The sequence below is a fragment of the Denticeps clupeoides genome, chromosome 7 (genome assembly GCF_900700375.1).
Source record: "Denticeps clupeoides chromosome 7, fDenClu1.1, whole genome shotgun sequence".
In the NCBI taxonomy this organism is placed as follows: domain Eukaryota; kingdom Metazoa; phylum Chordata; class Actinopteri; order Clupeiformes; family Denticipitidae; genus Denticeps; species Denticeps clupeoides.
Window position 1 is genome coordinate 2,784,360 of NC_041713.1, and position 17,386 is coordinate 2,801,745.

The following is a 17,386-nucleotide window of genomic DNA, read 5'->3' on the forward strand; positions in this document are numbered from 1 at the left end:
CAAAGAAATGCCACCTCACACCATTACAGGACGAATACCAACGTGCTGCACGGTGTTGGGCTGTAAGCATTTGCAAAACAGCATGTGGAATTGATTGTCAAGTCAGTGTTGCTTCCTAAGTGGACAGTTTGATTTCACAGAAATGTGATAGACTTGGAGTTACAGACTTGGGCAGTCCTGTGTAAACACATAAGTGTTTCCTTCAATTTTTTGAGCAGCGTGTATTTCTGGCTTAATGGTAACAAAGCCAATGGGTGGGATCATAAAGATGCTTAACCAATAACAAACATCGGGAGTAAAAAATGATTGCAGCCATTAGTTTATGGAAATTAACAGTTGTACTGAAAAATATACATTTAATTGCTCAATATTAAATCATCATAAATGATGGGACCTCTTGTAAAACATTCTGCCAACAAAACAGCGTTACTATTTTTATTGCATGAATAACTGACATGCAAACATAAGAAATAACCATTTCAAGAAGAAGCGTGATTTAAAAAAAAAAAGCATTTTTATTGAGCAGTTACGATCAAACATGAGATGTCATAAACCATTGGATGGATCATTATAGTGCAGTTAATAAATGGGCAGGTACACCGGGCCTACCACTGTGTAAACAGCAGAACTCACAGTTTAAAAAATAAAAAGAGTCTTAAATTATTATTAATATTATGACAATCTATGGCAACTTGGCGGAGTTGTAATTTAAGTGGCAAACAGGAAGGGGAGGTTTTCGCCTTCATTAAAATTTCATCACACACACACACACACACACACAAACGGGCCCTGAAGTGTACGCTATAGGAAAGAGGCTGGCACAACATCCCTGTCAGTCGGCTGAAGCTCTGGATAAAGCGTCACTCATCACTGGGTACCAAACGCTGCTGTACCGTGTCAATCGGACCAAAACCCATAACACGCCATCAGACAATAATAACTTACAACTGTGGCTCTTAAAAAAAATCTGGACAATAAATTAAAAGAACAATAAATTAAAATGAAAGAACAAACAAACAAAGAGTCGGAAATTGAAAGAAAACCACACTGTGGTTGTCCTGGGGTCATTTCTGTACATTTCAACTCCCCTCCCTGCCCTGATGCAGTGCAGTGTTAAGAAAAAAAGAAGTAATCCAGCCACACCCCACCACCCCCTGATCCAGCCATGTCGTTTTGGTCTCGTATGTCACCCGCCGTCCTCCCTCTCAGTCCTTGTAGACGGTCTGTTGTCCATGTCCTCGCTCGTCGTGCATGATGTGCCTCCTCACATGGATCCTCCTCACCCGCCTGTCGCCGCCTCCGGCACAAGCGCCGTCTTCATCCAGATGGCCGGCGCCAGGAGAGCTCATGCCCGATTCCAGGAGAGCCAGTCCTCCTGGTCCAGAGCTCCGGCCACTCTCATAGATCAAGATGTTGAGGGTCTCCTCAAAGATTCGTGCTTCGGGGAACTCAACCTGAGATGGTGAAGAGCCGTGATTAACATAGAGAAATGAAATATGATCGCGCGTGAACCGACACAGCCACGTCCTACTTTGGTCTGTTTCTTCTCTGTGGCGTAGACAATAGACGTGCAGCAGACTTCGGCGATCTTGCGGCCTTCCCCATAGAACGACCAGCAGCAGATTTCATCCCCGAGGACATCCTTGATGAACAGAACCCGGCCATTGAAGCGCAGGCTCAGTTTGTCGAAGAGTTCGATGTTCTTCAGCAGGTTGTCGTCAGAATTGCTGACGGAGATGAGCATTACATTACATTTACGTTACGGCATTTACCAGACGCCCTTATCCAGAGCGCCTTACAAACGGTAGTGACAGGAACATTCCTCCCCTGCAGACACTCAGGGTTAAGTGTCATGCTTACATAGGACTTGAAGTCGGGTCTACTACCACCCACTACCATTCGAGAACTCACAGACAAAAAGGACGGTTACAGTACCTGGTGTACGAGTATTTGTTGTTTCCTCGGTTGTTCTGCAGTTTCACCACAGGCTGACAGAAAAAATAAAGATGGAAACACTATTAAAAAATGTATGTAGTCGATAAATTTGAACCCTCACAGCCTGTTAACATTTACGTTTTTTGGATTATTTTTTATATAAGCTCATCATAGTTTATTTTCGCAGCATCACTTTTGACCAATAGATGATGCCACAAAATCGATGTGGGACACAGCAACGTCCCACTAAACGGCTGAAATTAGGCCGATGCGTGAAGGGTTAAAGAAATAACCATTAGCTGACCTGTTTTGGTGCAACATTTCACTGGGAGGTGCAACTCACAATGTCGGAACTGAATAGACTATTTCACCGTGTTCTGGATGCATACAAGCGGGGATGTAGCTCAGTGGTAGAGTGCATGAGGTCTCGGGTTCAATCCCCGGTACCTCCATGCTGACTACTCTTTATTCTAGTAGCCTCTTTTTTTAGGGGCAGTGGTTCCCGATCGATTCCCGATCCCCCAAAGTGCCACTGAGCAAAGCACCGTACCCACACACTGCTCCCCGAGCGCCTGTCATGGCTGCCCACTGCTCACCAAGGGTGATGGTTAAAAGCAGAGGACACGTTTCGTTGTGTCACCGTGTGCTGAGCTGCAGTGTTTCAGAATGACAATCACTTCACATTCATTGTACTACAGCAAAATTTGCCCATTCCCTCCACTCTGTACCTTCCGACAGGTTGCAATCATCTTCTGCTCTTCTTTGGCTGAGGTGATCATTGGGATGTGGCACGAGCCCTCGTACACGTCCCGTTCTTTCTGTTGGGACAGATGAAGAGGTCAAGCATTTCTAGCTGTCCAAAAACATGTCCACACACTGATCCATTCTGTTCTTAAAATGAATTATATATACACACTATACAGGGGCAGTAAAGCTGGGACATCGGGCAGTAAACAGGACGCCTGTCTGTTTACATGTGGGAAAAGAGTCACTCTGCCCAGTGCCAACTGCTTCGTCCACAAGAGAAAGTCCCCTCCCCCCAAGCCCAACAACTGGTGTAAAATTGTGTCTTTTCAGTTTAATGTAGACATTGATGTAGACATGTAATCTTTACTGGTGATGTTCAGAAGGCCGTCGGTAACATGAATCCTCATCCCATCCAAACCCCCCAAACCATTCTTCCCGAAAAAAGTCTCGGAAACTGAGCCACCGCACCCTCACCTGCAGGTTGGAGAGACAGTGCTGGACCAGACCCTGGACTCTGTAGTACTGTGCCTCTGTCAGGACCTCCTGCAGCTCGCTCGGCGCGTCCGGCAGCGGCACGGCCCCGTCACGAAGGAAGTTGAGAACCAGGCTGAAGTGACGGCCACACCTGTCCAGCACCACCCAACCTGGGGAAGGTATAGAATAGCTGACCTTTGACCTCCACCTTGTAGGAGAGCCAACTAGAGACTGCGTTCACGCTCACCTTCCGAGTCGATGGTGACCTCGGCAGTCCCGTCACACATGCTTTTCAGCAAACTGTCCTCTTTGCTCAGCGTCTGGATGGTGGTGTAGTGGAGGGACCCACCCACGTTCAGCTTGACATATTTACTGCCGGCCAGGCCTCCAGGCACCTTGTCCCCCCGGCCACGCCCGGGAGATGGCATGACCTGAAGTTGGTCAGAGGCGTCAGCCGACATCAGATGACCGTGTGACGTCTCCAAGGGGCTGGAGGTCAAAAGGGAAGGATCAGATTTGATGCAGCAGACAGAGAGAGAGACAGAGAGACAGAAACAGAGAGACATCTGTTAAATAGTTCCAGCACTGCTGCACATTGACCCAGAGCACCAGAATCAGGTCCCACAAATATCACTACCAAATCCAATACCCGTATATCCCAATATTTATGTTTTATTATTCTGGATTCATACGCCTATCATTGCATGTGTTGATTGTAAACGTGTTTATAATAAATATATGTCAACGTCACATGCGCCTACAAGCTTGCTCCTCGTCAGCTGAAGGGTTTGGCATGTTTACCCGACCAGGCATAATTTAGTTGAAATGACTTTACCGGATCAGTTTTAATTCAGCTGTATAAGGCCCTCCCTGCCTCCACAGCTGCACGCCGCTCAATGTGTGAAGCGCCCGGATCAACACGCCGATCTCGAACCGAGCAACACGATCCCGGCCCGTTAGTCCGGACAGCTTCGGCACGGCGGCTCTCCTCTCTTCCTCTTTCTTTCTCGTGTTTAGAAAATAACAATGGCGATTCCCGTTCGGGTCACGTCGTCGGCCGCTGATTGAACGACGTGGCCGTCCGTCATCTAAAGCGGCGCCGCCTTGTGGGTGGAACCGGAGACGTGATTGGTCCAGCCCGAAAAACCGCATACGAGTCTGACCAATGGCAGCTGCTGATAAGTGGGTCAGCTGTCTGCCTCAGAGACAGAGGCGTCAGGGGGAAATACAGACATGACGGAGATTCTCTTACATTCCACGACAAATAAAATACAATTCTATCAGGCTATTTACAAAACCAGAATATATATATTACAACTCAGAAGACAAGGCATCATCTTGCTCTAATAATGCAGCTATGGAGACGTTTGGTTTTTTTTCACTTATTAATATGATTATTATTAACATGTTTTGGGTAAAATTGGGTAAAAATTCAATAAGCTGCTCATCACATTTGAATTAAAATTACAGTTGAATCAAAATACAGTTGAAAAGCTAACAAAACAAGTTTATAACCTTTTATTAATAGAATTATAACACTTTAAATTTAAAGTGTTTTTATTAAGCTAATAGAAAAGTGTTTTCGAAATAATATAAATTAATCTAAAATAATATTTCATAAATCACAGAAATCATTCGTCCGGTATTAAGAATCAGTGTTGGAGCTTCACCTGTCTCAATTGCAGGGGGAAATGAATCAGGGAATAGACATCATCACCATCCAACAAAGATTTTTATTTCATTTTAAATTTAGGCAAATAAATAATGTCTCCATGACAATATATCAGGTTCATAAATAAATGGCATGAGCAATCGATTTATACTTCAATGCAAAAAGGAGCTTCGCAATGTGCTCCTGTAATTGGCACAGTGAAAGAGACAGAACGCATCCCGACAATCATGAAATCATATACAAAAGATGTAAAAAGCGTTTCAGCTAGAACTGCATCACAGCAAGCAGCCAAAAGAAACGGTCGCTTATTTTCTTCTTTTTTTTTCGTCATCCACAATAGTGCATATGCAACAACATCAATTGAGAACGATGAGGATAATCATTGGCTGAAGGAGAGCGTGAGCGGAGGGGTCAAATCTACAATCGCCGCTCCTTTCGCTCCCCGGGTCGGTCAACATCAAGCAGAGTTTTAAGAAACAGCAAAGAACAAATATGGAACGCTGGCATCTCTCATTATTACGGTGGGTGAAGGGGGTACCATGGCAACGAGGGGGACGGGAAGCAGCATCACATTATGGGATGTCAAAGTTTGGCACTGAATCAGTTCCTGTGTACATAAGCCTCAATATTTAATCAAAATATTTACATTCAGTCGGTTGATGTAATTGCATGTGTGTGTGTGTGTGTGTGTTTGGGTGTGTGTGTTGGTGTGTGTGTGTTTAGCTGTCAGCCTGTCTCTCTTTTTAAGACCTTGTCTCTCCTGGCTGCCTCCTTGCTCCTTTCGCTCTCTCATTCTGCTCCATAAGGCACCGGTCCCAATCGAATAATGAAAATCTGGATTTGTGAAGAAGTGTAAAAATAGAGACGGACCTGAGCACACACACCTACACACACGATGGCCCGTTTGACACCCACGGAGATTTAATAAATAGACCAGGATGAGACGATATACATACCCGCACACACACAAACACACATACAGACACACACGCACACCCTGCACACGCATCGCAGACAGACTCACGTCAGAGAAACAGGAGAAGAAGAATAGACAGAGCAAAGGAGGGGGATGAAAATAAATGTACAGACAGAAGGAAGTAAGGAAATCAGAAAGATCATTTCTCCCATCGGCTTCTCTTCACCATCTTCAGCCTCAGATGGACACTTCGTATTCCCGTGTGTCCTACACACACACACACACACACACACACACCTTTAATCCAATTCATCAAATTGATATTGATAATCAGTTCAGTGCTGATTGATTAAGCATAAACCAGCTTTTAGATCTTAAAACACTGATATGAAGACAAATATACTTAATAAAAAAACTGGACTGGGTATTAATAGCATTTTTTTCTGCTGCCTGATGTCATTCAGTCTCTGGTTGCCTGGCAACATGTCAATAAAAGCACATTGAAAGTGGCTGTTGGCATCACCACCCTTACCCCGGCCTCGTACAGGGGGTTGTTGAAGTCCGACTCCACTGTGATGGGGCTGTAGGAGTGGGTGTGAGACAGAGACTTCCAGAAGAGCGGCTTCCATTGCAGCCTGCACACACTGACACACACACACATACACACAGGGAAAAATTTAAATAAAAAGAAAAATGTCAGAGATCTGCAGTGGGGGACTGGCCGTGAGAACAGGGAAGCCGTACTTGGTGTAGTACATGTAGATTCCGCCAATCAGCAGGATGACCAGGATGATCGGCAGGATGATGGCCAGAGCAATGTTCTCGCTCAGCATTCGGTGGGAGGGGCCGTATGACTGGGAAACTGCACAAAAAACACACACACACAAGCTCAAAATACTGACATTCTTCTTATTATTATATAATGAACATTTTGCATTAGTTGTGTACCTTCCAGCTTGTGTTCGTCCAGCAGCTCCTCATAAGCCACTGCGAAAGGAGAACAGAAGAACTGTTTAACACAGGCCTCAGATCAGTCAGGTGACGCGGGCATCAGGCGCAGGAACCTGACCTTTGCAGAACGGCGGTGGGCTGCTCCACTGCGACGGGTGGCCGGGGACGCAGTTGATGATGACCTCGCCGATCAGCTCGTAGCCCTCGTAGCAGAAGAAGCGCAGCGTCTCCCCCGCCTGGTAGCTGTGCTTGTACAGCGTCTGGTAGCCGTTATCCGGGACGCCGGGGTTCGGGCACGGGTCGTACTTTACTGAACAGACAGAGGGCGAGAGACGCGTCAACACTGACCTCCACCCACCCAGCAACACCCAGTGAGTGTTGGTCGTCAGCGATCAGGTTCTGTGGGTCAACATGACACAAACGTCACCTGATGAGGTGACAAAAGCTATTAAAGTGGCCTGTGGGACAGACTTACACACACACTTGGGACTGCGATCGCTCCACTTGGGCGTGCCCGTGTCCCGCCCATGACAGGAGATCTGGGTGGGTCCTTCCAGCTGGTAACCCTGGTTACAGGTGAAGCGCACCACCGTTCCCACGGCGAAGCCTAACTCGGGGTGCACCGAGCGCGCTCCGTTCACCACGTCGCCGGGGTCCGGGCACTGCTGGACTGAAGGGGGAACAGGAAGTCATTTTGAGAAAACTGGCACCCAGGGTTCCCGGTAACCCCAACAACGCACTTTTTACGCAGGTGGGCGGGCTGTTGCTCCACGATAGGTCCCACTGACAGGTGATGATGTCAGAGCCGACGATGTCATATCCTGGCTGACACTGGAAGGTCAACACACTGCCCCTCACCAGAGACGGGTGGGAGGAGCTACTCCAGCCAAATTCTACCGGCGGAAGGGCCGGACATGTGTCATTGGGCTCCACCTCTGCGTGTGACAGAAACAAGGGGTTGCGGTCACGTGGCTTTGAGGACGTGAAGGACTTAAATTGATTTATATCTGTACCTCGGTAGTGAATGAGGAAGCCCTGGCTCAGGATGAATGTGGAGTCGTCTGGATCACTCTGGAATTGAATTGTGACCTCTGACCCTCCAGACACAATGCGAAAGCGCTCTCGTGAGCCCAGGTACTGGCTAATCACGTGGGACATGAGGTCGTGGCCATCGAAAATGGTGAGGACGTCGTTGTGGCGGATGTTCAAACTGAGGGGTGAAAAAGGAAGATGGTCGTTACCACCTTTCCTCAGCAGCCAGAAAACTTTCCCTGCATCACAAACCTACATCTGCACGTCCAACTCCACGCGCTTGTCTTCGCTTACGTGGATCTGCCACACGCAGTCCTGACCCTTCGAGTAGCTCTGGGGCCAATCAGGAGACAGCACAGTGCCGGTGGATCCCGTCAGCTCGCCGCCACACAACGCTGATGGAGGTACAGGGTCGGAGAATAAGAAAGGACAGTGGGACAGAAGATACAGTCAGGGACATTTCACCCATCTGGTTCCTCGAATGCAGCACCGGTAATTCTCCCGTTTTCCCGTCTGCAGATCCATTCCTACGGCACTCTGCACGACGTACCTCTGCAGAGGGGTTCGCTCTCATTCCAGTGGGGGTCACTGGGTTCCACGCACTCAATGACCCCTGACCCCTGCTCTATGACAAAGCCGGGACTGCAGGAGAAGGTTACAACAGTGCCCAGGGCGAAGGAGATGTCCGTGGTGCTGAAATTCCCATGAGGCAGGTAGGGCTCATAACAGTGTTCTCCATCAAATGCTGTGAGAGGAATGAAATGTCACTCACGTCACTCAATTTGTTTTTTTTTTTTTCAAAAAGGTCAACATTAACCCCTTCAGACCCAGCTGACAATGTGAACTTGGACATTTTTACATTTACAGCATTTACCAGACACCCTTATCCAGAGCGACATACAATCAGTAGTTACAGGGACAGTCCCCCCCTGGAGACACTCAGGGTTAAGTGTCCTGCTCGGGGACACAATGGTAGTAAGTGGGGTTTGAACCTGGGTCTTCTGGTTCATGGGCGAATGCGTTACCCACTAGGCTACTACCTCACCATTTTGTGATTGATTCAACTAATGAATATATAGTGCATATGTTATAACTTTAAGAATTAAATTATATAAATTAGATTTTAATTAGATTTTTGTGAGATGCCCCAGAACACATCATAACTTTTTGAACTGTAATAAGATTATACTACTTGGTCCACGATGCTCCATACAGAAAACACTCACCCTCGTAGCGTAGCGCCAGTAGCAGCGGGATGGAGGCCGAGTCGGCCGTCAGCTCCAGGTACAGGGAGGACCCTTCGCTCACAATTCCGCGTTCTGGAACGTCGTCCAGATCCGAGTCAAAGAGAAGAGGCGCGACGGAGCTGTTCCCACTCCGAACGATGAGCCTTAAAAGGCAAAAGTAATAGAGAAGTGATGCAACGAGAAAATCAACAATAAAAGCAGCATTTCTTCACTGGGACCTGAACGGACAGACTGACTTGTCATCGTCTTCATCCAGCGCCACCCTCTCGAAGTGCAGGTGGAGCCTGTGTCCCTCCTTGGCCTCCAGCAGCCAGTGGCAGCTGAGGTTACTGCTGCCGCTGTGGTTCCCAGCAGGTGGAATTATGGGGGATAAAATGCGGCCGACGGTGGCGTTCCTGATCCATCCTCCACACGAAACGGCTGTGGTGAAGGGATTTGGAGAATGGGCGACGAGGAAGCGCCTCAGTCTCGTTAGTTGTCCCCTCAGGAGAGCGGATACTCACCGACACACTGGGGTTCGGGGCTGCTCCAGCGGGGACGTGTGGTGTTCAGGCAGGTTGCGACCTCGTGTCCCCGGATCTGGAAGCCAGGGTCGCAGTGGAAGTGAGCCTGACCCCCTGGGTGCAGGTCGGTCACCGTCACGCCACCACCCTCCAGCTGGAGAGGGAAGGGGCAGGACAGAAGGAACGCTGCAGGGGGAGGAGGAAAGGAAATTGCTCATTTCGTGCCGCCTCCTCATCCACTGCTGCATTGTGGTAGAAGATTAGAACAGAGCGCCACCTTGGTAATGCAGGCTGAACACTCCGTGGCCCGTCTGCCGCAGGCTTCGGTAGTGAATTTGAACTTGATTGGTTGAGCTGCGGATGACCTGACCCTCTTTCATGATGGTCTCATTGGCCAGGAGCTCCGGCTCCCCTTCCCCCAGACCCAGGATGGTCAGAGACTCCTCTTTGGACAGGTTCTCCTTCTGCACCTGGTAGGACAGAGGTTCAGTGTGACAACTCCTCCGTTTAAACTCCCGATTCATCTTTTCCATTTAAGGTCCAGGAGATACCTGAATCTCCACTCCGTATCCGGGGTACACAGTGATGCTGTACGTGCATTCCAGTGGAGGAAAGGGGGAGGAGGAGGACAGGGGGTCTGGAGACTCCACTATTCCTTCCATTCCACTGAGACTGGCATTACACTGCACTAGAGAGGGACAGGGAGAGGACAGACGGTGGGCGGAGCTTCCGGCATGCTTTTTGCAATCCTACTTGCAAAGAGGCGTGGCCTCATCTTACCTGGCGTGTGCACGGTGGTAATGGTTGTCGTGGTGATCAGGGTGGTGGTGGTCTCCTCCTCTGCTGGTGGTGATGTCACAGCTTGTGACTGGCCAGCCTGTGGACCTAGGGCTGAGGAGGTCACGGCAGTGGTAAGGATCCCGGGGGACATCACTGTGGACATGGGCTTTGTCTGCCTCACCAATGGGACAGCCTGGGTGGGGTTGGTAGTGGTGCCTTAGAAAAAGAATTTCCATGTTTAAATATGTATTAAACATTAAATATGCATTAAATAAAGCACTCTTAACAACACTGAAGTAATGTAAAGGGACATGACCAAAAATGGATGGGGAATACATAAGTATAAGAAGGTCAAACGTTACATAATTGTCTTATGTAACTGGCATCTGCGTAACTATGCAACAAATACGTGAGCAGGAAAATACAGACTGCAGATAAAAGGGTATTGGTTTTGATCAAGCAGTAGCACTTTTAATTTTAATGAATAAGGGAGTGACCTGACCCCTGTCCCCAACCAAAAAGGCCATCTCTATACCCAATGTTTGAAAGTCATTGTGAAACACTGCATGACAGCCCACGGTGACACAACAAAATGTGCCTTCCACATCAGCAATCTTTCCCGCTCATGTAGATTCCTCCTCTACAATATCAGACAAATCCGCCCTTATCTGTCAACCCAGGCCACCCAACTACTGGTTCAGTCCTTAGTAATCTCAAGACTGGACTACTGCAACTCCCTTCTAGCTGGTCTACCACTATGTACCATCCGACCTCTACAACTCATACAAAATGCAGCAGCACGACTGATCTTCAACCTTCCCAAATTCTCCCACACCGCCCCTCTACTACGTTCCCTCCACCGGCTCCCAGTAGCTGCACTAATCACATTCAAAATACTGATGCTGGCCTACAAAGCCAAACATGGAGTAGCACCATCCTACCTCACAGCCCTTATTACACCTCGTATACTCCGAGCCTCCAGTACTGCTCGCCTGGTCCCTCCATCTCTGAAGGTAAAAGGAAGACGATCATCTAGACTCTTCTCTGTCTTGGCCCCTCGGTGGTGGAATGAACTTCCCCTCGAGGTCAGAACAGCTCAGTCACTGAGCACCTTCAAATGGCAGCTCAAGACCTTCCTCTTTAGAGAATATTTAGATGAACTTGTAACCTTCTTATTGTCTGACTTCTGTATATAAACTAGAACAGAGTGAATAAAAAGATTGTATTCATAGTTGGGGGTCCTAGTGAACCAGAACTGATCGCTTCATCCATGGTAACATGGAAGCACGTTGTAAGTCGCTCTGGATAAGGGCATCTGCCAAATGCCTTAAATGTAAATGTTCTGCTTTTGACCCATCACCCTTAGTGAGCAGTGGGCAGCCGTGAAAGGTGTTCGGGGACGTACCTCGATCAAGGGGATCGGGATTTAAACCCGCAACCATTCGGTTACAAGTCCGCTTCCTTAACTGCTAGGCCATCACTGCCCACAGTAATGTCACCATTACTTCTGTCCCCCATACCTTGGGAACTGAGATCAGACCACCTCTGTCCCCCTGCCATCTCATGATAATCATCAATCAAATCATTTTCCTCGAATCATGTGATTGTTAACATTCCAGTGATTTGTTTGGTGGTAGTATAGGTGGTAGTAGCCTAGTGGGTAAGACACTCGCCTGTGAACCAGAAGACCCGGGTTCAAATCCCACTTACTACCATTGAGTTGCTCCAGGGAGACTGTCCCTGTCAAATACTGACTGTAAGTCGCTCTGGATAAGGGCGTCTGATAAATGCTGTAAATGTAAATGTAAATGTAAATGTTTGTGGGTAGGCTGGTGGAATTGATCTTCACAGGACAGAGGGATTACAGATTAGAAGGGAACCTAGGACTGAACCCTGTGGAACTCCGTGGCTAATGCTGGCTATAGGCTGACTGTGGCACAGCAAACAACTGACCCGTCTCCTGAGGGGCGTGGCCCAAGTACTCTTTACTGAGTAGTGCAGCATGGAGCAGCTCACCCAGGGGACGGGGACTGGACGTTGCAGCCTCTGGTTCCGGAGTAACAAAAGCCAAAAATACATGATGAATACACACATTTAGGCTCAGAGTGACACACAGATATTCATGAATTCATTACCTGCAGTCAGGTGCAGGATGGTGACAGACAGTGTCACAGTGAGGACTGTGCACACCATGGTTCAGAGTGATGATGGATCTGAAAGAGAAAAGAAGTTACCAGAATGTTAACACTGGAGTGACACACTGTGGCGGTCAAATTCTATCTGTGGAGACATTTACGTTTACAGCCTTTATCAGAGCGCCTTACAATCAGTAGTGACAGGGACAGTCCCCCAGGAGACACTCAGGGTTAAGTGTCTTGCTCAGGGACACGATGGTAGTAAATTGAACTTGGGATTTTGTGGTGTTCTGGTTCATAGGTGAGTCTGTTACCCACTAGGATACTACCACCCTGAAGAGCATTATTATGACCGGATTTATTCGAATCTGATCTGTCATACTGATCTGAGGAACGTTCAGAAAGCTGTCAACGAATCTTTAACTGAAAGGTCTGCAGCTTGGAAGCTGGCAACACCAATGGCAGCTGGGAAATGTGGCGTCTAAACACTGAGCCAGTCAGTCACATGACCCTACTTGTCTGGCTCGGCGCAAAACCCACACAGGGCAGGTGCCGAGTCGCAGGTGCGCGTCAGGCCCTCATCACATCGCCACCATCAACATGTGGCCCTTTCGGCCGGGCCTGTGACGTCACCCCGGTCTGAGCCGCGGAGAAACGCCTCACGGTACCGCCATCACCGTCACAACAAATCGGCGGCGCGCCTGGACCAGGCAGCTGGTGCTGATGCTGCGCCGTGATGACGTTCATTCGTTCATTCATTCATTCGTCCATTCCGTTAAATGTTTTATCCATTCCGCCCCCACCTCGCGAACATGGCGAGCGGCGATAACGGGGAAAAACAAGCCGCATCACGTGTCATTTCCCCCAGAACGGCCTGTCGGGTGCGTGCGGAATTCGATCCCATTTCGGACGCGTACCGCCGCAGGTAACGCGTCGTGTTTAAAAAAAAAAAAAATTTATTTATTTATTTATTTATTTGGTGTAAAAACGCGTCCGTGTGTCTGTCTGTCGGGCCGCAGTCTGTGTTTCGGCCGATCGGACCCGGTTCTGGCTGCCGCCCCCCCCCCGGTGCTGCGTCTCAGCGCGTTCCGGCATCCCCCATTCCATCCGAACACACACACGCACACACACGCACACACACGCACACAGGGTAAAATAATCTCTCGGTCCGGCTCACCGCTACGTCGCAGGTTCCGAAGGTTCCGGATCGGTGGGAGGAGGTGGGGAGGAGCTGCTGCCGTGCCGCTCACTCGCAGTCTGCCAGCGTCTGTGTGTCTCTGTGTGTGTGTGTGTGTGTGTGTTCGTGTGTTTGTGCGCCACCGCGCGGTCGCTGCAGCAGAGGAGCCGGACAGCGACCGAGGTTCTGAAGCCCCGCCCCCTCCGCTCCGCGCAAACAGGAAACGTTGGGGCAACGTCGCCGAGAACGTTACGTCCGCGTTGCAGCCCTGCTTGCAGCCTCACCGTCGGAGGCGGAACCGCCGGGAGACGCACAGACAGACGGACAGAGCCAGCCGGACGCAGGAGACAGGCGAGTCTTTACTCTTCTAAACCAGCATGATGATGATGATGATGATGAGGCATAAACATGTATGTCATGTGATGTCATGCGCTGGCCGGTCATGCCCGCCTTTACACGCCTCTCAGCGTGCATTCGCCATGGATCTGTGTCAGCAAACCTGTTCAGCATTTATCCCGGGCTGGAGTTGTTTGAGGGTGGAACCCCGGTCTTCTCCAGCATGGCCCACAGAATCTCAGCAGGGTTCAGGTTGGGACCGAAAAGGATGCCTGGATCACTAATGAATTATTAATTCTCACCTCCTCCTCCGAAAATTCCAGTCCTGATCGACCAAAGTAACCGCAGATCATAACATTTGATGGATGTGACGAAATGGCTGTTTCAGGGGACGAAGTGGGTTGAGGGACTGGTTGGTGCCAGGTGGAGCTGGAGCTGGTGATGGGTGGGGCGAGAAGGTTAAACAGCTCTGATCTGTTGGTGTTTTAGCCGCCCGCCACCATGCCCTGGTCTCTGGACGACGCCCTGCTTCCCCCGTGTGTGGAGCTGACCGCCCGCCCGCTGACCGGCCTGCTGTGGACCCTGCTGGTCCTGTTCCTGTGGTACTGCTACCGGGTGGGCTCTGACCCGCCAGGCTCCGGGAAGCTGAAGGGCGGCTCCATGCGCTCGTCCATGTCCCGCTCCTCCAGCCACGTCGAGGTCGAGCCCATCGGCGGTGCCGCCGCTGCCAAGGCGTCGGCGGCGATAGGCCTGGAGGCGGGGGAGGAAGAGGAGGGGGCGGAGAACTACCTGGCGCCGGTGCTGAGCTGCGCCCTGTTCCCTGCCCAGGCGGCGGCGGGGAGCAGGAAGCTGTACGTGGCGCTGCAGGAGTACGCCAAGCGCTACAGCTGGGCCGGGATGGGCCGCATTCACAAGGGCCTTCGCCATCAGGTAAAGTAAAGTGAAAGTGAAGTGATTGTCACTTGCGATACACAGCAGCACAGCACACGGTGCACACAGTGAAATTTGTCCTCTGCATTTAACCCATCACCCTGGGTGAGCAGTGGGCAGCCATGACAGGCGCCCGGGGACCAGTGTGTGGGGACGGTGCTTTGCTCAGTTGGACCTCAGTGGCACCTTGGCATGAAAACCCCGCCCCCTTTTGAACGCACTCTCCTTCTCTTTCTCAGGCTAAGGTCAACGAGCGCTCGTCCATCCAGAAGCCCCACCTCTTCTGCCTGCCGGATGTTCCCAGCGTCCCCTTCTTCCCTCGCGACGCCCACCGTCATGACATCGAGCTGCTGGAGGCCAACTCTCCCATAATCCTCTCTGAGTTCCAGGCCGTCTATCAGCGGGGCATCGAGACCAAGCTGGGCTGGACGTGCCAGGGGCCGAAGGTGCCGTGGATCTGCGTGGACCCTGCTGTGTTCCAGCCGTCGTTTATTCTGCTCTGTGACGACGTGACTCTGTGTGTATGTGTCCCCAGGGACAGGCCGTGTTTCCGCTCTACAACGCGGGTGTCTGTGTGGCCGCGAACTGCCGCTCATGTCCCTGTACGTATCGCGCGCTGCTGTCCCTGCGGACCTTCATCGGCAGCAACTCTCTTGGCTCGGCCGGGTTCTGGCTGCTGGGCCCCGGGGCCAGCCTGGGCGGAGCTTACGGCCCCACCAACACCAGGCTGCGGTGCCACCTCGGTGAGTCCTTGAAAGCCATCTTAAAAATAGAACCAGTAAATAAGGAAAGAGGACTGAGATGCTGTGGCCCTCAGGGCTGCTGACCCCTCTGCAGTGTGAGCTGGTGGTGGGCGGAGAGCCACAGTGCTGGTCAGAGGGACACTGTCTCCTGGTGGACGACTCCTTCCTGCACATAATCTCCCACAACGGTAAGAACCCGCCTGTCCCACCACACTGACATACTTCACAATTCATATTTTAACATTTCATGCGGTTGTCCTGGTCACATGGACACAGATGCAGTCTTTATTTATTAGTGGTAGTTGCCTCGCCTGTGAACCAGAAGACCCATGGTTACTACCATTGTGTCCCTGAGCAAGTGTCTCCAGGGGGGGACTGTTCCTGTAACTACTGATTGTAAGTCGCTCTGGATAAGGGCGTAAATGCTGTTTAGAGATGGTAGAACAGGTTAAAACCCCACTTACCACCATCGCGTCTCTGAGCAAGACACTTAACCCTCTGTCCCTGTCACTACTGGCTGTGAGGGGCAGGTGCCGTCTGATCGATGCTGTAAATGCAAATTCACTGATTCTAATATGGTGGATTTTGTCCGCTGTCCCTGACTCTTGGCCTCTGCAGGAACTTCTGAGGACGGCCCCAGGGTCATCTTCAGCATCGACCTCTGGCATCCCAACGTCGCCGCGGCGGAGAGGCAGGCCCTGGACTACATCTTTGCTCCGGAACAGTGAACTGTACGACGCGCCCGCGCCCGTTCTGGAGGCGGGTGGTTCGCTCGGTTACAATCTCTCCACCCCTGGAGCAGTCGGTTGCTAGACTCCGCCCCCTGCCAGTGGCCACAGACTCTGCATGACGACTGCCCGCTGGCTGCAGGGGTCGGCTAACATATACTGTGACACAGTAGTATTTAGGCATAAAATGTACCCGCGCATATTATCAGTTATCGATCTGTTATTGACTTGTTCCTGCCTTAATGACTCACTGTTTTCTTCCTGCGCCTGGCGCTTTTATTTTAATGCTGACCACCAATCTGACTGTGATTCTGCTGTATTCTGTCCCGCTGGAGGTGACTTGCATGCATGTGTACCGGACAATATCGGAACTGTGAATAAATGCAAATTATGGGATGGGGCCTTTGTTACAAACACACACGCAGAGGGACCCGCTTTCTGACACCGAAGCACGAGCTTCCGTCGCTCCGCTGAGGTGCTCTCCAAGAATGTCCTGCTCCTCCCTTCTTTTCTTCTGCTCCACTGACCAACTTACCTCCTTCCTCGCAGCGCGGACCTCATTTCCCACCAAGCCAGCTGATTTCTGTCCTTACTGCACACCTGACGTCCTGCCGGGCCCGAGGAGCGTTTCCCCGTGGGCCAGAGAAGTGTGTCAGCATTTTCGGTTACTAAATCCAGAGAGCGAATCTGTTGTCTTGCCATTTCAAGACAGTTCATGATGTCATTTAAGTAATTTTTCTGCATTTTCATTTTTTTTAGTGATACGAGTCAGTCTGGATAAGGGTTATCCAGGTTAAAAATATTAATAATGAGGACAAAAGTTCTCTGGTGTATTTCTTACTGAGGATTTTCATTTGTGGCATTTGGCAGACGCCCTTATCCAGTTTTAAAGCAGTCAATTCTGGTTCACTAGGACTCCAACTATGAATACAAATCATTTTATTCGTATGGTTGTAGTTTCTCACATTAGTCAAGAAAGCTCACAAGTTAATTCTCTTTTATTCTCCAAAGCAGGGGTGGGCAAACTATGTGAAAGGATGATTATCAACACAGTTAACACAAAAAGTGAATGTAAATATT

At 50.0% G+C, this 17,386-nt stretch overlaps 3 protein-coding genes across 5 annotated transcripts; 1 reads left to right on the forward strand and 2 right to left on the reverse strand.

The window, feature by feature from the left end:
• Nucleotides 1-491: 491 nt before the first annotated feature.
• kctd13 (potassium channel tetramerization domain containing 13) lies at nt 492-4,203 on the reverse strand. Its single transcript, XM_028986502.1, has 7 exons — nt 3,992-4,203; nt 3,404-3,645; nt 3,157-3,326; nt 2,664-2,753; nt 1,936-1,988; nt 1,532-1,727; nt 492-1,454 (listed from the first exon to the last, which is right to left on the reverse strand). The coding sequence occupies exons 2-7, from the start codon at nt 3,615-3,617 to the stop codon at nt 1,206-1,208; spliced, it is 972 nt and encodes a 323-aa protein (XP_028842335.1). The 5' UTR covers nt 3,618-3,645; nt 3,992-4,203; the 3' UTR covers nt 492-1,205.
• Nucleotides 4,204-4,869: 666 nt separating this feature from the next.
• sez6l2 (seizure related 6 homolog (mouse)-like 2) lies at nt 4,870-13,853 on the reverse strand. 3 transcript variants are annotated; one of them, XM_028987029.1, is made up of 19 exons: nt 13,570-13,853; nt 12,393-12,470; nt 12,274-12,303; nt 10,258-10,473; nt 10,029-10,165; nt 9,755-9,947; nt 9,478-9,663; nt 9,211-9,394; nt 8,954-9,117; nt 8,278-8,472; nt 7,984-8,122; nt 7,709-7,905; nt 7,436-7,630; nt 7,171-7,365; nt 6,814-7,005; nt 6,693-6,731; nt 6,489-6,606; nt 6,277-6,388; nt 4,870-6,011 (listed from the first exon to the last, which is right to left on the reverse strand). In XM_028987029.1, exons 2-19 carry the CDS (start codon nt 12,448-12,450, stop codon nt 5,982-5,984), a joined length of 2,580 nt encoding a protein of 859 aa, XP_028842862.1. In that variant the 5' UTR covers nt 12,451-12,470; nt 13,570-13,853; the 3' UTR covers nt 4,870-5,981. The 3 variants fall into 3 exon arrangements, with proteins under 3 accessions (XP_028842862.1, XP_028842859.1, XP_028842863.1); XM_028987026.1 differs by having other exon boundaries at nt 12,211-12,303; nt 13,570-13,852; XM_028987030.1 differs by lacking the exon at nt 12,274-12,303.
• asphd1 (aspartate beta-hydroxylase domain containing 1) lies at nt 12,923-16,702 on the forward strand. Its single transcript, XM_028987031.1, has 6 exons — nt 12,923-13,920; nt 14,395-14,835; nt 15,075-15,281; nt 15,371-15,578; nt 15,653-15,766; nt 16,197-16,702. The coding sequence occupies exons 2-6, from the start codon at nt 14,407-14,409 to the stop codon at nt 16,304-16,306; spliced, it is 1,068 nt and encodes a 355-aa protein (XP_028842864.1). The 5' UTR covers nt 12,923-13,920; nt 14,395-14,406; the 3' UTR covers nt 16,307-16,702.
• The last annotated feature ends 684 nt before the right edge of the window (nt 16,703-17,386 follow it).